Source organism: Oncorhynchus tshawytscha, linkage group LG16 (genome assembly GCF_018296145.1).
Source record: "Oncorhynchus tshawytscha isolate Ot180627B linkage group LG16, Otsh_v2.0, whole genome shotgun sequence".
In the NCBI taxonomy this organism is placed as follows: domain Eukaryota; kingdom Metazoa; phylum Chordata; class Actinopteri; order Salmoniformes; family Salmonidae; genus Oncorhynchus; species Oncorhynchus tshawytscha.
In genome coordinates this window covers 19,995,447-20,017,625 of record NC_056444.1, presented here as the reverse complement: position 1 = coordinate 20,017,625, position 22,179 = coordinate 19,995,447, and the positions used below count along the sequence as shown (strand labels likewise).

The 22,179-nt window shown below is 44.0% G+C and overlaps 1 protein-coding gene across 1 annotated transcript in view; it reads left to right on the top strand.

The window, feature by feature from the left end:
• The window catches only part of ctnnd2a (catenin (cadherin-associated protein), delta 2a), a 396,841-nt gene that overhangs the window by 345,945 nt on the left and 28,717 nt on the right, over positions 1-22,179 (top strand). Inside the window, exon 21 of the mRNA XM_042298940.1 lies at positions 17,514-17,598. Coding sequence (XP_042154874.1) covers positions 17,514-17,598 — 85 coding nt within the window. The remainder of the gene's footprint in view (positions 1-17,513; positions 17,599-22,179) is intronic.

Genomic DNA, 22,179 nt, shown 5'->3' with positions numbered 1-22,179 from the left:
AAATCCCTACCTTCAGCAAAATCCCTACCTTCAGCAAAATCCCTACCTTCAGCAAAATCCCTACCTTCAGCAAAATCCCTACCTTCAGCAAAATCCCTACCTCCAGCAAAATCCCTACCTTCAGCAAAATCCCTACCTCCAGCAAAATCCCTACCTCCAGCAAAATCCCTACCTCCAGCAAAATCCCTACCTCCAGCAAAATCCCTACCTCCAGCAAAATCCCTACCTCCAGCAAAATCCCTACCTCCAGCAAAATCCCTACCTCCAGCAAAATCCCTACCTCCAGCAAAATCCCTACCTCCAGCAAAATCCCTACCTCCAGCAAAATCCCTACCTCCAGCAAAATCCCTACCTCCAGCAAAATCCCTACCTCCAGCAAAATCCCTACCTCCAGCAAAATCCCTACCTCCAGCAAAATCCCTACCTCCAGCAAAATCCCTACCTCCAGCAAAATCCCTACCTCCAGCAAAATCCCTACCTCCAGCAAAATCTCTACCTCCAAAAAGAAGAGTTCTCCCCCCTGAACAGAACACTGGCTTTTATAGTGTCAGAAGGAATGGGTAATTGGAGACAGCTGCGTCTTGACGAGGGGGCGGGGTCAGCTCTCCAATTAGCCCTGGAGTCGACCAATCAGCTGCTTGAGGGATTTCAGGAAGCCATTTCCTGAAATAAACACATGTAAATACACAAACTACAACACATAATCTGGGGAACGTAACACCTTACTTATTTGGGAGCTTCCTCTACGGCCGGATCCGATACCTATATACTTTTATAAAACTGCAGAATTTCACTTACTGCTCTCCCAAGGCAACTGCCTCGTGAAACATTTCAAATAAATAGAAAAACATTTTTTGTTTGTTTTCACTTTGCCAAATCGTAATCAAGCCAAACAAGTCATACTAGAAATTCTTACTTTCCAATTAAATTCCCATTTCCTTTGTTACCTTCACTAGTCTACATCTCTGTTTCCTTTAACTCAGAAGCCCTCTCAATCAACATCACCCAGTACATTTCCCCTCCACTCTAACACTTGTTTCCCTCTACAATCTCTACTATACTCTACCTCTGTCTTTCCGTCTAACATTACTTTACCAGGTGAACAAAAAGTTTTAAATTACAGTCAAAACAAACATGATAACTTCTATTCACAGGGAGGCCACTGTAATTACTTGTGATCCCTCCTCCCTTTCGTCAATTCTATGAATCTATGTCAGAACAAGACGGAATAAAGTCTTTCACAAGATTATAACCCCTAGGGTTTATTTTATTATTCTGTAAACAACCGGTAACCGGAAGTTTTTGCATGCCTACCGGAAGTTGATGCTCTTGCTATGCAGCCTATTTCTAGCTTGTTAGCATAACAAATTACTAGTTAGACATTTTACGACTTCAGGTGTTTGGAAATTGACTGTTCACAGCGCACACTGCCCACTATTACCGAGGAGCAGAGTTGATCCGAGCGTTCTGACCTCACAACAGCAGTCAAGCACCTAAGCTAACTGGCTAATGTTGGCTAGCTTGCTCGCTACTTCCAGACACAAATGAGAGAACACCTCACTGATCATTTTACTCACCCTAGCAGAGCTGGTTAGGCTTTTTTCATTTTATTCAAAGCGTAGGTGACTAACTGTGCTGCTGGCAACAATTTAACTAAGGGTTTTTCCCCCGACGTTTACTGACACCGGCCATATTCAACGGGTGTTGAGTGTTCGTTAATTCAACTGTTATTCTGCGCTCTGGTACATTCAGATGAGAGTGCTCTGAAATCGGAGTAGATAGCCAGAGTGAATTTACGGAGCACCTGTTTTAACAATGTCCATTGAGAACGCACAATGACTACACCATTAAGCTAAGAATGACGTGAATAATCAGGGTCAATAAACATTGGGGTGTTAGATAGCATATAGTTAATATACTAGAAAGTTTGATGTATTAGTAGCCAACTAATGTTTAGGTAGCTTGCTGACATATATTACCGGTTCATACTGCTGTAATGATATGCTATGCGGTTCATAAGGATAGCGTAAATAACAAATTGTCAACCAATATAACGTATAAGGTAATTTATTTGAAAAGTCTCTACTTTATAACATTGCTCAGCATTTTCTTAACATTTGTCATCATTATTTAAATCAATTAATTTGTATCTTAAGTCCAATAAGCATACTACATATTCAATTTACTTCACAAATAGTACAGTTAGTGCGGTTATGCTGAGTACATCTACTAAATTTGGTTTTATCATTTTTTATCTTCTGTTTATATAACGCTGACATCTAACACTGATGTATTAAGCTTTATTTAAAAAATTGTCTTCATGACAACTCATAATAGCATCTATGAATTCTTTATTAGATTGGAATTTTCCGTCAGCAGGGAAATGCTGCCCAATCTTATCCATTAATATATTTTTTCCCATATTCGAGCCGAATTGGTAGAATGCTCTTGCGCTTCTTTTAATGCCTCCATGGCTTTGCTATAGTTGACCTCTTCTATGATGGTTATTTCTGTGCCTCTCTCAACGGTGTCCAGAGTTTAGATTTTCTCACTCACGGTTTTAATATACAGTGGGGAGAACAAGTATTTGATACACTGCTGATTTAGCAGGTTTTCCTACTTGCAAAGCATATAGAGGTCTGTAATTTTTATCATAGGTACACTTCAACTGTGAGAGACAGAATCTAAAACAAAAATCCAGAAAATCACATTGTATGATTTTTAAGTAATTAATTTGCATTTTATTTGTAAGTAAGAAAACCTGCAAAATCGGCAGTGTATCAAATACTTGTTCTCCCCACTGTATTTCAATTTGAGCAATTTTCCAAGGTAGTGATAGCCACTTCCCCAGAGAGTAGTTATGGTATCTGTGCCTTTTAATTGGTCACGACACCTGATACCTTGTATTAGAGCCAATCTAAAATGGCACCGGAGCAGAATGCAGACGTTTTACGTGCCCCCAACCGATTGTGTTTTTTTTATCTGCGTTGTTTGTAACTTATTTTTTTACTATTTTTGTACATATTGTTGCCGCTACCGTCTCTTATTACCGAAAATCTGGCAGAATCCTTTTTCTTCTTTCACGACTCTGACGAGCCCGGGGGGGAGGATATACGGCTCCCTCGGGAACAGGCCCCGACCCCAGTGATCTGCTTGAAGATGAGGCAGGCTGCCTTCTGAGGAGTAGGAGGCGATCGAATAAACCCACCCGCTCAATTCTGCTCGCAAACATGTAATCTTTGGGCAATAAAATGGACAAGTTATTGGGAAGATTAAACTACCGATGGGACATTAAAAGCTGTAACATCTTATGCTTCACGGAGTCGTGGCTGAACGATGACAATATCAGCATACAGCTGGCTGGTTATACGATTTACTGGCAGGATAGAACAGGGGTGTCTGGTAAGACAAGGGGCGGCGGTCTATGTATTTTTGTAAACAACAGCTGGTGCACTATATCTAAGTAAGTCTCGAGTCATTATTCGCCTGAGGTAGAGTTTCTCATGATAAGCTGCAGACCACATTACCTATTGAGATAGTTTTCATTTATATTCTTTGTAGCTGTGTACATACCACCACAGTCAGAGGCTGGCACCAAGATAGCATTGAATGAGCTGTATTCTGCCATAAGCAAACAAGAAAACGCTCACCCGAGGCGGCGCTCCTAGTAGCCGGGGACTTTAATGCAGGGAAACCTAAATCAGTTTTACCTCATTTCTATCAACATGTTAAATGTGCAACCAGAGGTAAAATAACTCTGGACCACCGATACTCCACACACAGAGATGCATACAAAGCTCTCCCTCGCCCTCCATTTGGCAAATCTGACCATAATTATATCCTCCTGATTCCTGCTTACTAGCAAAGATTAAAACAGGAAGCACCAGTGACTAGATCAATAAAAAAAGTGGTCAAATGAAGCAGATACTAAGCTACAGGACTGTTTTTCTAACACAGACTGGAATTTTCCGGGATTCCTCCAATGGCATTCTTCCAATGGCATTCCTCCAATGGTATTCCTCCAATGGCATTGTACACCGCATCTGTCATTGGCTTTATCAATAAGTGCATCGTTGACCTCATCCCCACAGTGACCATACGTACATACCCCAACCAGAAGCCATGGATTACAGGCAGCATCCGCACTGAGCTAAAAGCTAGAGCTGCCGCTTTCAAGGAGCGGGACTCTAACCCGGAAGCTTTAAAGAAATCCCGCTATGCCCTCTGACTAACCATCAAATAGGCAAGTCAATACAGGACTAAGATCGAGTCTCACTACACTGGCTCTGACGCTCGTCGGATGTGGCAGGGCTTGCAAACTATTACTGACTACAAAGAGATGCACAGCCTAGCGCTGCCCAGTGACACAAGCCTACCGGATGAGCTAAACTACTTATATGCTCACTTCGAGGCAAATAACACTTAAACATGCATGAGAGCACTAGCTGTACCGGAAGACTGTGATCAAGCTTTCAGCAGCCGGTGTGAGTAAGACCTTTAGACAGTCAACATTCACAAGGCCGCAGGGCCTGACGGATTAACAGGATGTGTACTGCGAGCATGCACTGACCAACTAGCAAGTGTCTTCACTAACATTTTCAATCTCTCCCTGTCTGAGTCTGTAATACCAACATGTTTTAAGCAGGCGTGCCCAAGAACACTAAGTTAACCTGCCTAAATGACTACCGACCCATAGCACTCACGTCTGTACCCATGAATTGCTTTGAAAGGCTGGTCATGGCTCACATCAACAGTATCCTCCCGGATACCCTAGACCCACTCCAATTTGCGTACCGCCCCAACAGATCCACGGATGATGCTGTCTCTATTGCACTCCACACTGCCCTTTCCCACCTGGACAAAAGGAACACCTATGTGAGAATGTTATTCATTGACTACAGCTCAGCGTTCAACACCATTGTGCCCTCAAAGCTCATCATTAAGCTAAGGACCCTGGGACTAAACACCTCCCTCTGCAACTGGATCCTGGACTTCCTGACGGGCCGCACCCAGGTGGTAAGGGTAGGTAACAACACATCCACCACGCTGATCCTCAAGACATGGGCCCCTCAGGGGTGCGTACTCAGCCCCCTCCTGTACTCCCTGTTCACTCATGACTGCACGGCCAGGCACGACTCCAACAAAGACTTGTCCCGAAGCCACTCCTGCATTATCTTGGCTGTGTGCTTAGGGTCGTTGTCCTGTTGGAAGGTGAACCTTCGACTCAGTCTAAGATCCTGAGCGCCCTGGAGCAGGTTTTCATCGTCATCAAGGATCTCTCTGTACTTTGCTCCGTTTATCTTTCCGTAGATCCTGACTAGTCTCCCAGTCCCTGCCGCTGAAAAACATCCCCACAGTATGATGCTCCCACCACCATGCTTCACCGTAGGGATGGTATTGGCCAGGTGATGAGCGGTACCTGGTTTCAGATGTGACACTTGGCATTCAGGCAAAAGAGTTCTATATTGGTTTGATCAGGCCAGATAATCTTTTTTTCTCATGGTCTGAGATTCCTTTAGGTGCCTTTTGGCAAACTCCAAGCGGGCTGTCATGTGCCTTTTACTGAGGAGTGGCTTCCGTCTGTCCCCACTACTATAAAGGCCTGATTAGCGGAGTGCTTCAGAGATGGTTTTTCTTCTGGAAGGTTCTCCCATCTCCACAGAGGAACTCTAGAGCTCTGTCAGAGTGACCATTGGGTTCTTGGTCACTTCCCTGACAAAGGTCCATCAAAGGTCCACCTATTGCTCAGTTTGACTCTAGGAAGAGTCTTGGTGGTTCCAAACATCTTCCATTTAAGAATGATGGAGGCCACTGTGTTCTTGAGACATTCAATGCTGCAGACATGTTTTGGTACCCTTCCCCAGGTCTGTGCCTCGACACAATCCTGTATCTGAGCTTTAAGGACAATTCCTTCGACCTCATGGCTTGGTTTTTGCTCCGACGTGCATTGTCAACTGTGGAACCTTAAATAGACAGGTGTGTGCCTTTCCAAATCATGTCCAATCAATTGAATTTACCACAGGTGGACTCCAATGAAGTTGTAGAAATATCTCAAAGATGAATCAAAGGGTCTTTATTTGTATTTATTTTTTATTTGCAAAAATTTCTTAAAACCTGTTTTCACTTCGTCATTATGGGGTATTGTGTTTAGATTGATGAGGAAAATGTTTTATTTATTCCATTTAAAATAAAGCTGTAACCTAACAAAATGTGGAAAATGTAGCAAAAGTGAGGCGGGCTATGCTTCCACTCACACAGTCACACACACTCCTCAGTTTAGGTTAGGATGCTTCTAGGGTGACTGCGGTTAGGGCCTAACTTTTCAAGCTTTTCCCACAGGGACTAGATATAGTAAGAGGGTTTGTGGTGCGTTATTTATGTGGTGAACACAGTCTCTCATGAGTCTGTGTGTCTATGAGTACTGACAAAACACAGCGCTTACGTTATCAGAATATAAACCCTGTCACTATCGGAGACCGCGCAGGGTGTTCTGATGGTTGCTATTACACCGAACAGTTGTCAGAAAGATCCTTACATCAGGGTTGTGTGTTGATGTGTCACTATGGAGTTCACTGCAGTCCATTCTGGGTAACACGTTGGTGTAACTTGACAGTGAGTGATGTTGCTCTCTGTAGACGTTGCCCCTAACAACTGAAACAGGGTCAGATATGTGTTCATTCCACCCAATAGGCCCTCATTAATCTTCTGTGGTTAGGAACTATGTTTATCTCCAGCAGGACATGTTTGGCATAGAATAAGAATCAGTTTCTAGCTATATGTGTAGAATAGTGCAGCCATGCTTTGACCTATAAAATGAATGGTTAGGCTACTTCAAGCATCGCACTTCTATTCATGACTCATGTACTCAGTATAATAATATGCCAGTTGACACTGTCTCTGTAGCCTCTTCTCTATTGTCTACATATTGACAAGAGCTGTATATGTTTCTAATGAAACGCAATTGTACAATAACCACCCTCTTCAAATCCTCCTGTCGCCCTCAAAAAGCAAAAAACCCACTCTTTCTCTTCTAATTTTCTCTAAAGTGGCTAGCAGCAGCCATTAGCATGCAGGAGTGGCTAGTTTTAAAATAACTGCTTTATAACTGCTTAAGAAGATTGCTACCCTTCTAAAGCGCAATCACCTATTAAAACCATTTTTCCGCCAGGCAGAGGGACTCCTGATGATGAACACGTTTTCGGCCTCTGCAGTGTTCACCTTAGAGTTAGTGTGCATCCCAAATTCCACCCTATTCCGTATATAGTGCACTACATTTGGCCAGTTCCCATAGGGCTATATAGGGAATAGGGTGCCATTTGGGAGGGAGAGTAAAGTAATGTTAAAGTAGAGTAAATGAAGACTTAATGTGGACAATATTAGCTTGTCTGAGTGTCCCTCTGTTTCTCAGTTTAGCAACATTTATAGAACCTTCTCACAGCATTCAAATCCAAGACATCTCTCTCTCTCTCTCTCTCTCGCTCGCTCTCTCTGTCTCTCTCTCTCTCGCGCTCTCTGTCTGTCTGTCTCTCTCTCTCTCTGTCTCTCTGTCTCTCTCTCTCTCTCTCTCTCTCTGCATGCTGGGATTGTTGGTGGATGCTGGGAATTGTATGAGCGAGTGTGAGTGGTGTCTGGAATTAGATCGCCTGTGTTTTCTTTTTGTTTCCTTTTAGTTTTCCTTTTTCTATGGATGATTCATTATTTTAAAAATGTATGTGGTAGAATAAGGTATATTGTATTTCTTGAAATTGGAATTGCCCTGGTTTAGGTGGGGATGGCGACCCACATGGGGACTCCGTCCCTGTCACTTTGAGATGGCTTCAGGTGTGTTACTGAAGCTACTGTCACTGTGGAGGAGTTTCTGGTCGCCGTAGAAGAGATGTTGTTGAAAATGTTGCTTATGCGTCGCGGATTAATAAAGCAGTGGTGGTTTTTCTGAAAGAAGAGTGTCTTGTCGATCAGCTGATTGAGCCTGGCGTAATTCTTTAAGGCATGGTCCCAGTGGGCCTGGGCCCACTGATGTAGGGCGAGGTGGGCTGACAGTGGTAGAGCAGCCACACACACCTGCAAAAAAACATTATTGTAGGAGGTAAGGATGGATCTGTTGAGCCATTTCCCCAGACTGGTGAGGAGATGCCCAGTACGAATGAAGGGGTACAGGAGGGGGTTCAGGTGGAGCTAATCTCCCAGGTAGTGGAGGAGAAACCTGGTAGGAGTGATGGGGTATGGGAGTGGGTTCAGGTGGAGCTAATCTCCCAGGTAGTGGAGGAGATACCCGGTACGAGTGATGGGGTACGGGAGGGGGTTCAGGTGGAGCTAATCTCCCAGGTAGTGGTGGAGATGCCCGGTACGAGAGATGGGGTGCAGGAGGGGGTTCAGGTGGAGCTAATCTCCCAGGTAGTGGTGGAGATGCCCGGTACGAGAGATGGGGTGCAGGAGGGGTTCAGGTGGAGCTAATCTCCCAGGTAGTGGAGGAGAAACCTGGTAGGAGTGATGGGGTACGGGAGTGGGTTCAGGTGGAGCTAATCTCCCAGGTAGTGGTGGAGATGCCCGGTACGAGACATGTGGTGAAGGAGGGGGTTCAGGTGGAGCTAATCTCCCAGGTAGTGGAGGAGATACCCAGTACGAGTGATGGGGTATGGGAGGGGGTTCAGGTGGAGCTAATCTCCCAGGTAGTGGAGGAGATACCCGGTACGAGTGATGGGGTATGGGAGGGGGTTCAGGTGGAGCTAATCTCCCAGGTAGTGGTGGAGATGCCCGGTGCGAGAGATGGGGTGAAGGAGGGGGTTCAGGTGGAGCTAATCTCCCAGGTAGTGGAGGAGATACCCGGTACGAGTGATGGGGTGCAGGTGGGGAGTATTGAGAGGTATGTGTCAGTGGGGAGTCAGGGATCCAGGGCCTCAGTTGAGGAGGATCAGGAGAGGGATCTGGACATGTCTGATATCCCTGTTGATATGATAGCAGCTAGTGACTACTCAATTTACAATCTAGGTGAGGTAAATGGGTTCCTGTACCACATTTTTGGGAAATCTGTTAAATTGGCAGGTTTTTTATGTTGAAAAATGTATGAGGTCAGCTGTTGTGTGACAGAAGATGGTGGGGTTAAACCAGTTGAGTGTGAAGAAGCGTTTCCGCTTGTGGAAATGTGTTACTGCTGTCACTACAGCAAAACATAGTGGGAAGCGTGGTAAGGTTCAAATCAAATTAAAACAATGATGATTACCATGCCTCATAGGGTGCTTTTTTTCTCTTTGTCTGGTTCCGTTGTAGTCTCTTCTGTTTTTCCTTTCTCCTCTCTATATGGAGGAACTAAGGGGAGGTTATCTCAATAATAACAGAGGAAGGGACAGGAATAAGAGATCTTGGGTGTTAGAAGTAATCAAACAGAAATGCTTAACGTAGCTTTTCTACAGGAGATACGTACATACTGTAGTGATGAGGCTAATGAGGTTGACTGGGTATGTGGTGGGAGGGGCAGCGTATATTCAGTCATGGTACTAGCTGTAGTGGCAATTTTGTTTTCGTCAGGCTTAGGGGTGACTGTGGTATCCAACAGAGATTGCCATGGCTCGGGTTTTATTGGTCAAGGCAGATTTATGTTTATTTATTTAAAAAAAAAATGTTTATGCTCCTAATGAGGATACAGAGCTTATTGTTGTATTTGACCAAATGAAGGTGACCAAGAGGGGTGTATGGTTTTAGGGGGGAGACTGGAACTGTACAGTGGATTTTACTGATGATCGCACTGCTGTAAAACCTCACGTGCCATCAGGAATCCATTAACTGAGTTTGAGCTTTCTGATGTGTGGGGAGTAAGAAATTCAAAAGTTAGGCAATACACATGGCTAAAAGTTATTGAAGGTCGTGTCAGTGCAGCAAGGTTAGACAGGTTGTATGTATCTGATTACTACTGTAGTAGGGTTGGAAGGTGTGACATTACTCCTGTGGGTTTTTCTGATCACCATAATGTTACTGTTGATATTCACTTGCCCTGTCCACGAAGGTCATCACCTTATTGGTATTTTCAAATCAAATCACATTTTATTGGTCACATACACATGGTTAGCAGATGTTAATGCGAGTGTAGCGAAATGCTTGTGCTTCTAGTTCCGAGTGCAGTAATATCTAACAAGTAATCTAACAAATTCACAAAACTACCTTATACACACAAATGTAAAGGGATGGAATTAGAATATGCACATATAAATATATGGATGAGCGATGGCCGTGCGGCATAGGCAAGATGCAATACATGGTATGAAATACAGTATATAGATATATAGATATAAGATGAGTAATGTAGAATATGTAAACATTATTTAAGTGGCATTATTTAAAGTGACTAGTGATCCATTTATTAAAGTGGCCAGTGATTTGGGTCTGTATGTTGCCAGCAGCCTCTCCATGTTTGTGATGGCTGTTTAGCAGTCTGATGGCCTTAAGATAGAAGCTGTTTTTCAGTCTCTCGGTCCCTGCTTTGATGCACCTGCACCTGACCTCACCTTCTGGATGATAGCGGGGTGAACAGGCAGTGGCTCGGGTGGTTGTTGTCCTTGATGATCTTTTTGGCCTTCCTGTGACACCGGGTGCTCTAGGTGTCCTGGGGGGCAGGTAGTTTGCCCCGGTGATGCGTTGTGTAGACCGCACCACCCTCTGGAGAGCCTTGCGGTTGAGGGCGGAGCAGTTGCCGTACCACGTGATACAGCCCGACAGGATGCTCTGGATTGTGCATCTGTAAAAGTTTGTGAGGGATGTAGGTGACTAGGCCACATTTCTTCAGACCCCTGAGGTTGCGCCTTCTTCCACACACTGTCTGTGTGGGTGGACCATTCCAGTTTGTCCGTGATGTGTACGCAGAGGAACTTAAAACTTTCCACCTTCTCCACTACTGTCCCGTCGATGTGTATAGGGGGGTGCTCCCTCTTCTGTTTCCTGAAGTCCACGATCACCTCCTTTGTTTTTTAGACGTTGAGTGAGAGGAAATTTTCCTGACACCACACTCCGAGTGCCCTCCCCTCCTCCCTGTAGGCTGTCTCGTCATTGTTGGTAATCAAGCCCACTACTGTTGTGTCGTCTGCAAAGTTGATAATTGAGTTATGGGTGAACAGGGAGTACAGGAGGGGGCTGAGCATGCACCCTTGTGGGGCCCCAGCGTTGAGGACCAGCGAAGTGGAGATGTTGTGTCCTACCTTCACCACCTGGGGGCGGCCCGTCAGAAAGTCCAGGACCCAATTGCACAGGGCGGGGTTGAGACCCAGGGCCTTAAGCTTAATGATGACCTTAGAGGGTACTATGGTGTTGAATGCTGAGCTGTAGTCAAAGAACAGCATTCTTACATAGCTATTCCTCTTGTCAAGATGGGATAGGGCAGTGTGCAGTGTGATGGTGATTGCATCGTCTGTGGACCTGTTGGGGCGGTATGCAAACTGACGTGGGTCTAGGGTGGCAGGTAAGGAGATATGATCCTTGACTAGTCTCTCCAAGCACTTCATGATGATAGAAGTGAGTGCTATGGGGCGATAGTCCTTTAGTTCAGTTATCTTTGCATTCTTTGGTACAGGAACAATGGTGGCCATCTTGAAGCATGTGGGGACAGCAGACTGGGATAGGGAGCGATTGAATATGTCCGTAAACACACCAGCCAGCTGGTCTGCGCATGCTCTGAGGATGCAGCTAGGGATGCCGTATGGGCCAGCAGCCTTGCGAGGGTTAACATGTTTAAATGTCTTACTCACTTTAGCCACAGAGAAGGAGAGGGGGGACCCGCAGTCCTTGGTAGTGGGCTGTGTCGGTGGCACTGTATTATCCTCAAAGCGGGCAAAGAGGGTGTTTAGCTTGTCTGGAAGCAAGACGTCAGTGTCCGTGACGTGGCTGGTTTTCTTTTTGTAGTCCGTAATTGCCTGTAGACCCTGCCACATTCGTCTAGTGTCTAGGCCGTTGAATTGCGACTCCATTTTGTCCCTATACCGACATTTCGCTTGTTTGATTGCCTTGCAGAGGAAATAACTCCACTGTTTATATTCGGCCATATTCCCCAACCTCTTTCCATGGCTGAATGCGGTGGTTCGCGCTTTCACTTCTATCCACGGTTTCTGGTTGGGGTAGGTTTTAATAGTCACAGTGGGTACAACATCTCCGCACTTCCTAATAAACTCACTCACGAGTCAGCGTATAAATCAATGTTATTGTCTGAGGCTTCCCAGAAACATTTTCCAGTCCACGTGATCCAAACATTCTTGAAGCGTGGATTCCGATTGGTCAGACCAGTGTTGAATGGTTCTAGTGGTACATGGGTACATCCTGTTTGAGTTTCTGCCTATAGGACAGTATGAGCAAGATGGAGTCGTGATTGGATTTCCCGAAGGGAGGGTGGGGGAGGGCCTTGTATGCATCGCAGAAGTTAGAGTAGCAGTGGTCCAGTGTTTTGCTCGAATGGGTACAACAGTCAATGTGCTGGTAGAATTTAGTTAGTCTTGTTCTCAAATTAGCTTTGTTGAAATCCTCAGCTACAATAAATGCAGCCTCAGGATATATGGTTCCCAGTTTACATAGAGTCGTCCAGTGAAGTTCTTTCGGGGCCGTCAAGGTCTCTGCTTGGGGGGGGGGATATACATGGCTGTGACTAAAATCTAAGAGAATTCTCATATGAGATAATGCAGTCGGCATTTAGGTAAGGTGAACAGAAGGACTTGAGTTCATATATGTTGTTATTGTTTCACCATGAGTCGTTAATCATGAGGCATCCACCCCGCCCTTCTTCTTACCAGAGAGATGTTTGTTTCTGCCGGCGCGACACATGAACAAACCTGGTGAGTGTACCGACTCTGACAACATATCCCGAGTGAGCCATGTTTCCGTGAAACAGAGAATGTTACAATCTCTGATGTCTCTCTGGAAGGCAAATCGTGCCCTAATTTCATCCACCTTGTTGTCTAGAGACTGGACATTGGCGAGTAATATGCTCGGAAGCGGTGGATGGTGTGCTCACCTACTGAGTCTGACCAGTAGGGCACTCCGTCTGCCTCTCCTGCAGCGACAACGTCAAGCGTTTTGGGTCGGCCTCTGGGATTAGATCCAATATCCAGGGTGGAGGTCCGAACAATGGATCCACTTTGGAAAATTTGTATTCCTGGTCGTAATGCTGTTTAAGTTGACGTCACTCTTATATCCAATAGTTCTTCCCGGCTGTATGTAATAGTACTTAAGATTTTCTTGCCTTACAATGTAAGAAATAATACCTAAAAAAAAAAAAAATCTGCATAGTTTCCTAAGGACTTGAAGCGGGGCGACCATCTCTGTCGGCGCCATCTTGAATGTTTTTTAGTGTTAAGTTACTACATGATGCCATGTTTTGTGAAAGTTTTTGTTGTTTTGGGGAAAAGGGAGGGTTATTAAATGGAATGCCCTAATATGTGTGTTTGGTCAACCGTATACTGCTCTGTCTAGTATTGAAGTTAAAGAGACTGTCATGACTCTTGAAGAGGACATCAAATATATTAAGTTGAAGTTGCTCACTCAGACTGACCCTGGACTAGTCTTGAACTTACAGGACAAGGGACATGAACTGAGGTCATTTTTACAGGAAAGAGTGAAGGGTGCCTTGATTAGGTCTCACTTTGCTACCCTCAAGGATATGGATGCACCTAGCACTTTTTTTAACCTAGGGCAATCGACATTGCAAAGCAAACAGATGATCTGCCTTCGTGTTCCTGATGGGAAGGTGGCCACAGATGACAATGAGATGCGCCAAAATGCAGTGAATTTCTACTCTGCCCTCTATAACATTGTGATCCTCTCTGTGCTGAACAGTTGTTACATGGACTTCCTCAATTGTGCCCTGAGCAGAGAGATGCTTTGGACTTTGACATTACTCTGCAGGAGCTGTCCACTACCAGCTGTTAACTCCCAATTGGATACCACGAAATTGGGGATAAAAAGGGGTAAAAAAAATATATATAATAATAATAATATAAAAAGGGGGATTTGGCTCTTCTAAAAACTGCCAACATGTTGCACTGCTGTGTGCACAATAAACAATTATATCTAAGTGTCTCTCAAACAGGCTGAAAGAATATCTGGGGCTCTTGGTCACAAATACCAGTCTTACTGTGTCCCTGACCACTCTATTGTTGATAACTTGTTTCTAATAAGAGATGTTTTACCCATTTGTAAACTGTATGATGTGATAGTGAGTTTGCTTTCTTTGTATCCGGAGAAGGCTTTCTACCGTCTTGGATGAGTTTACTGTATGCTGGGGCCTCTTGTATGGTGAAGGTGTGGGTGGTTTGAGCTGCACTTTCCCTATCCATTGGGGTATCAGACAGGGATTCCCAATTTCAGGACAGCTATATTGTCTGGCAATTGAACAAAATGCTTTGTTTTTTAAGAGCGAGGCTTACTGTTTTCTCTGTGCCAGGGGTTATGAAGCACTACAATAGCACTGTCTGCGTATGCAGATGACGTGACAGCTTTTATTACAGGGGGTGGGATGTTAAAGGTCTCTCAAATGCTCTAAAGGTGAATGAGGGGGTCTCCTCAGCTAGAGTTAATTGGGAAAAGAGTGAATCGCTGTGGGCTGGTCAGCTTCAGATAGGGTCTGTTCCACGGTTACTAGGGGGGCTTCAGTGGGGCAGAGATGGGATGAAGACATTTCTAGGCTCCGATGTCTTTCAAAAATATAATTGGGAGGGTGTTAGTGGATAAGGTGTGTGCCAGATTGTGTAGGTGGAAATGGGTGCTACCCCAGCTGTCTTATAGGGGAAGGGTGCTGGTAGCCAATAACCTTCTACCCTGTGGCACAGACTAAAGATTTTACAGCCACCGGGGTGTAAAATCTGATACAAGAGCTTCAATTTCTTGACCCGTGTCAATTTCTGACCCTTGTCAATTTCTTCTGGTCTGGACAAAATTGTATTAAAGCTGCAGCCCTGTACCCGCCACTGCACGAGGGTGGGCAATGCCTGGTGGACTTTTCTTCTAGGATCATTGCTTTCCAACTTCAAGCAGCTCAGATACTGTCGTACAGTGACGGTTCTAGCTGGGTCGATACACCCTACACTTTGGCTGCAGTTCAAACACTTAAAAGACACACCCTATCCCCTCAGCCCTCAAATGAAGTGGACTCTTCTGATGACGTATCATAACGTCTGACGAGTATACACTTGCAGGGCAAGGGGCGAGGGAGGAAGGAATGATTTTTTGGCTGCTATAATTGACCGGAAATTCGTCACTCGTTCATCCCGCGATGATTGTGTTTTCAGCCAACGGTAGCTTGTGGGTGCTTTATATGCACTACAGTCATTTATGATGGCATGTCTTCTTACATTAAATATATCATTATTAATATACACTTACTGTATGAAAGCTAGCAAGTGAATTAGCTAAATAATGTTATCCTTCTGAAGGTGAATAATGTTTCCAAATTTACAAAAGCTAACCAAACAAAAACATAATTACTTTTATGTTTGTGGCGTCATGTGCATTAGTAGCAGAATTTATAACTTATTTACATTTGTTTTTACTTACACTTCTTTGCGGATGTACAATCATCACAAATTGAATAATGGTGAGTTTCAGGCCCCGTAGTGAACATAATTGTACACTAGCAAACTCGAGGGACTTACGTTGCAAACTTCCCTTGCTTGGCTAATCATTTGGACCGCCCTCCAAGATGGTGACGGGGATAAGGCGAGGGGAAGTGGACGAGGGTGTGTCTTTTATGAGTTTGAACCGCAGCCATTGATGAGGAGAACGGGATGTTTGGGCTTAGATAAGCACTGTTTCCTCTTAAAGCTAGAGGGTGGTGATTTGTCTGGCCTGACTCCATTCTATGAGTCTGTTATGCAAGCTTGGAGCATTTTCCACATGTCCCGTAAGGCCGGCACGCCACCAGGAATGTGGCTTTTTCAAGAACCGCTTTTTTATAACATTGTCATCCAGTGCCGTCCTATGGGTTCAGCCAGCCTACGTTCATGCCTGTTAGGTGTGGGGTGTACCAAGCTGGGTCATCTGATGTGGAGCAGGAGCAGATCGTTGGAGGAGCTTGCAGAAAAAGTGGCGATCAGATAATCTTGCCTCCTGGGGAAGGTCGTAGCTGAGGTCTGTGATTCCTTGCCAGTACTTCATCGGCAGTATGACTGATACTTCCAACTCTGATCGGTGGAAGGAGATTCTAGATTATGTGTGCCCTGCGCTGAATGTTAGTGTTGCAGCGGAGGCATTAAAGGAGGACGTGGGATGCTGCTTTCCTTGGATACCCTGGAGCTGGGGGAGTTCAAGGAGGTGGGAAAGAAGGCCATATCCATAATATGTGTAGTGCTACGGGACAATAGTGTCCCGTGCTTCTTCCCTGGAAGGGGTAAAATCGACGAGGTGGGCAGGTGTTTGGTCCAGGTGTCTCCCCAAAAGGCTGTTGGCGGTCTTTATACAAACTGCCTATTGAAAAGAGGACAGCTAACCTTCATTGGTGGATATAACATGAGACATAGCCACCAATATGCATCTGGTACACCTGGATCCTACCGTTGAGGAGGGGTGTCCATTCCGTGCTGAATCTGAAACTCTGGTGCATCTGTTCTTACAGTGTCCCAGGTTGGTCGGGATCTTTGACCTGATCACTAGTTGGTTATCAGCTCTGGGAGAGGTTTTCACTTCCCAACTGTTTATATTTGGGCCAAAGGTTAATAAAGGTTACATTTAAACATTTGACCCAAAGTACATGTTTAGTCGAAGGGGTGTAGTTCTTTTACTTAACTTTGTGTCAGGAGCAGCTAAATTAGCAATTTGGAAGACACGAAAGAACAGTATTCGGACACAGGGGTCTGTGGACGTGGTGGGCATGCTGGAGAAGATGTTGGCTGGGGGTTGAGTTTGCTTATTACAAACTGGTTAATAACATTGGGCTGTTTATGAGCATATGGGGTATTCAGAGTTTGTTGTGTTTAGTTACTGTGGAGGAAGATTTGGTGTTGTGTTTTTAATTGATGTTTAATCAATTTATGTTTTTCTTTGTTTGAGTGTTTATTGTGTTGTGGGCTCCCAGACCCAATAAAAATAACTATTTCTCTCTCTCTTTCCACTCCCTTTCTCTCTCTCCCTCTTTCCTATCTCTCTCTCTCTTTCTCTCTCTCTCTTTCTCTTTCTCTCTCTCTCTCTTTTTCTCTCTCTCTTCTCTCTCGCTCTCTCTTCTCGCTCGCTCTCTCTCTCTCTTGCTCTCTCTCTCTCTCTTTTCTCCCTCTCTCTCTCTCTCTCTTTACTCTCTCTCGCTCTCTCTCTCTCTCTTTCCTCTCTCTCTCTCTCTCTTTCCTCTCTCTCCCTCTCTCTCTCTCTCTCTCTGTCTCTCTTTCTCTCTCTCTCTCTCTCTCTCTCTCTCTTCTCTCTCTCTTTCCTCTCTCTCTCTCTTGCTCTCTCTCTCTCTCGCTCTCTCTCTCTCTTCTCTCTCTCTCTCTTTCCTCTCTCTCTCTTTCCTCTCTCTCTCTCGCTCTCTCTCTCTCTTGCTCTCTCTCTCTCTCTCTCAGACACTCAGCCAAGGTGGTGAAGGCTGCATCTCAGGTGCTCAGCAGTATGTGGCAGTACAGAGACCTACGCAGCCTCTACAAGAAGGTAAGACATTTTATAATGCTTAATAACGGGATCATAAGAGGGACATGGATGGAGACATGTTGGCTGGTTGGGGGAATGGGGTGGGAGGTTGGGGTGGAGGCCCACTTTATTTTGGTTTTCTTTTCCTGTTTATACTGAATTCATGATTTATTATTAAATTCTGAATGTATTTTTTAATGGTATTTTTTTATTTTGAGTGTCAGCATAGAAATATATACATATAAACATATAAATTCAAATGGATCATGTAACCCCCACCCCCCAACAAAAAATATATAAATAAATAAATAATGTGGTATAATAAAAAATAACAGAAGCTTTCTGATTCTGGACTTATTAGCATATCTTATACATTGTGTATATACACATGCTTAGCTTGGTGTTACAGGGTTGGTTTTAAAGCTTTCTATCACTTTCTAGTCTTGGAGAGTTTTGTCAAGGCAGTTGGATGTGTTTCTGCCCCCACATTATTGGTGTCATCAAATCTCACGACTCATTTAAGATATACACTGAGTGAACAAACATTAAGAACACCTTCCTATTGAGTTGCACCCCCTTTTGTCCTCAGAACAGCCTCAATTCGTCAGGACATGGACTTTACAAGGTGTTGAAAGCGTTCCACAGGGATGCTGGTCCCCGTTGTCTCCAATGCTTCCCAAAGTTGTGTGAAGTTGGCTGGATGTTCTTTGGGTGGTGGACCATTCTTGATACACACACTAAACTGTTGAGCGTGAAAAACCCAGAAGTGTTGCAGTTCTTGAAACACTCAAACCGGTGCGCCTGGAACTTACTAATATACCCCGTTCAAAGGCACTTAAATATTTTGTCAATGTCTCAATTGTCTCAAGTTTCAAAATCCTGCTTTAAGTTGTCTTCTCCCCTTAATCTACATTGATTGAAATGGATTTAACAGGTGACAACAATAAGGGATCATAGTTTTCACTTGAATCACATGGTCAGTTTATGTCATGGAAAGAGCTGGTGTTCCTAATGTTTTGTATACTCAGTGTACACAGTGCCTTCGGAAAGTATTCAGACCTCCTGACTTTTTCCACATTTTGTTACATTACAGCCTTATTCTAAAATGGATTAAATAGTTTTCCTCAGCATTCTAACACAATACCCCATACGTAAGTATTCAGACCTTTTGCTATGAGACTCGAAATTGATCATTCTTAGAGTTATTTCTACAACTTAATTGGAGTCCACCTGTGGTAAATTAAATTGATTGATATTATTATTTGATCATGCTGGTCATTTATGAACATTTGAACATCTTGGCCATGTTCTGTTATAATCTCCACCCGGCACAGCCAGAAGAGGACTGGCCACCCCTCATGGCCTGGTTCCTCTCTAGGTTTCTTCCTAGGTTTTGGCCTTTCTAGGTAGTTTTTCCTAGCCACCGTGCTTCTACAGCTGCATTGTTTGCTGTTTGGGGTTTTAGGGTTGCTGGGTTGCTGTACAGGGTTGCTGTACAGTACTTTGAGATATCAGCTGATCTAAGAAGGGCTATATAAATACATTTGATTTGATTTCATTTGATTGGACATGATTTGGAAAGGCACACACTTGTCTATATAATATCCCACAGTTAACAGTGCATGTCAGAGGAAAAACCAAGCCATGAGGTCGGAGGAATTGTCCGTAGAGCTCCGAGGCAGGATTGTGTCAAGGCACAGATCTCAGGAAGGGTACCAAAACATTTCTGCAGCATTGAAGATTTCAAAGAACACAGTGGCCAGACTTGGGCGAAGGTTCACCTTCTAAAAGGACAACGACCCTAAGCACACAGCCAAGACAACGCAGGAGTGGCTTCGGGAGAAGTCTCTGAATGTCCTTGAGTGGCCCAGCCAGAGCCCGGACTTGAACCCGATCGAACATCTCTGGAGAGACCTGAAAATAGCTATGCAGCAATGCTCCCTATCTAACCTGACAGAGCTTGAGAGGATTTGCAGTGATGAATGGTAGACAGTCCCCGAATACAGGTGTGCCAAGCTTATAGCATCATACCCAAGAAGACAAAGTACTGAGTAAAGGGTCTGAATACTTATGTAAATGTGATATCCCCCTTAGGAGACTGAAAATATTTGGCATGGGTCCCCAGATCCTCAATGTTCTACAGCTGCACCATCGAAAGCATCCTGACCGGTTGCATCACCGCCTGGTACGGCAACTGCTCTGCATCTGACCGTAAGGCGCTACAGAGGGTAGTGCGTACGGCCCAGTAAATCACTGGGACCAAGCTTCCTCCCATCCAGGACCTATATAATAGGTGGTGTCAGAGGAAAACACCCAAAATTGTCAAAGACTCCAGTCACCCAAGTCATAGACTGTTTTCTCTGCTACTCCACGGAAAGCGGTACCGGAGCGCCAAATCTAGGGCCAGAAGGCTCCTTAACAGCTTCTACCCCCAAGCCATAAGACTTCTGAACAATTAATCACATGGCCACCAGTCTATTTACATTGACACCACCTCCCCCCCCATTTGTTTTGTACACTGCTGCTACTCGCTGTTTATTATCTATGCACAGTCACTTCACCCCTACCTACATGTACAAATTACCTCGATTATTCTGTACCCCTGCACATTGACTCGGTACCAGTACTTTAGCCTACGTGGTTAATATTTTGTTAACTCTTCTTGAACTGCACTGTTGGTTAAGACGCTACCCATCCCGTTAGCGGGATCTTTTTTGTCAGCAACCGCTGAATTGCATAGCGCCATAGTCAAATAATATTACTATAAAATATTAATATTCATGAAATCACAAGTGCAATATTGCAAAACACAATTTAGCCTTTTGTTAATCCACCTGTCGTCTCAGATTTTGAAATGCTTTACAGCGAAAGCAATCCAAGCGTTTGTGTACGTTTATCGATAGCATAACAACACATTATGTACACTAAGCATTAAGTAGCTAGGTCACGAAAATCAGAAAAGCAATCAAATTAATCGTTTACCTTTGATGATCTTCGGATGTTTTCACTCACGAGACTCCCAGTTACACAACAAATGTTCCTTTTGTTCCATAAAGATTATTTTTATACCCAAAATACCTCCATTTGTTTGTCGCGTTATGTTCAGAAATCCACAGGAAAGAGCGGTCACGACAACGCAGATGTATATTCCAAATAATATCCATAATGTCCACAGAAACATGTCAAATGTTTTTTATAATCAATCCTCAGGTTGTTTTTAAAATATATATTCGATAATATATCAACCGGTTGTGTAGGTTTTTCAATAACACCGGGAGAAACAATGTCCGCTTTACTCTGTAGCGCAAAACTCACTCTGAGAGCCCCCACCTATCCACTTACGCAATGTGATCTTTCACGCTCATTTTTCAAAATAAAAGCCTGAAACTATGTCTAAAGACTGTTGACACCTCAGGGAAGCCATAGAAAAAGGAATCTGGTTGATATCCCTTTAAATGGAGGATAGGCATGCATAGGAACAGAGAGGCTTCAAAATAAGAGGCACTTCCTGATTGGATTTTCCTCAGGTTTTCACCTGCGATATCAGTTCTATTATACTCACATACTATATTTTTACAGTTTTGGAAACTTTACAGTGTTTTCTATCCTAATCTTTCTATACTAACCTAATCAATTATATGCATATTCTAGTTTCTGGGGCTGAGAAATAGGCCATTTCAAATGGGTACGTTTTTTAGCCAAAAACCAAAATACTGCCCTCTACACGCAAAAGTAATTTTTTCACAGTAAGGTCTACACTTGTTGTATTCGGGGCATGTGACAAATAACATTTGATTTGATTTGATATTTCAGTTGTATTTTTTTATCAAATGTGTGTGTGTGTGTGTGTGTGTGTGTGTGTGTGTGTAATGTTCACACAGAAGAACAATGGGGTTTCGATGAGAGGAACAACAAAACAGTACTATGAAATATTTACTGGGAATGTTTCCTAAATAAGACTTTGCTTAGCCCCAAAGTCCAAGGCCAGGGTCTATTGTGTACTGTTAGTCTATTCAAGTTATATCCCTTCTCTCTCTAAATAGCCCTCCTTTCTCTCTCTCTCTCTGTCTCTCTCTCTCTCTCTCTTTCTCTCTCTCTCGTCGGAGTGCATGCTGGGAGTGCATGCTGGGAGTGAGTCGTCAAGCAGGAGTGATTGTGAGTGCGAATGGAATTTCTTTTCACTCTATTGGGGTTTGGTATGTATATAAATATATATTGATTAGTTTAGTTGTTTTAAGGGTATCTTGTTTAAACTATCAATAAGCACGTATAGGGGTGGTGGGATCTTTGCTTTGAGGTTGGTTTTTCGCGAGGGCACAACCAGCGGGTGGAGCTGGTTGCTATGGCCACTCGTGGAAATGAAGAGTTTGAAAAACTTAGTCGGAGGCATGGAGTAAAGATTCCTGCTGCGGCCGGGTGTTCAGTGGAAGAATGTAGCTTGGCTGTGGGTGCTATCATTGGGTATGATAGCATCAAATCAGCCTCAAGGATGAATAGCGCTGTAGTGATATTCTTAGATTCAATTGAAAAGGTGAATAAAATAGTTGAGAGGGGTGTTGTGTTGCGGGAAACACAGACGCCGGTATTTCCGCTTATGAATCC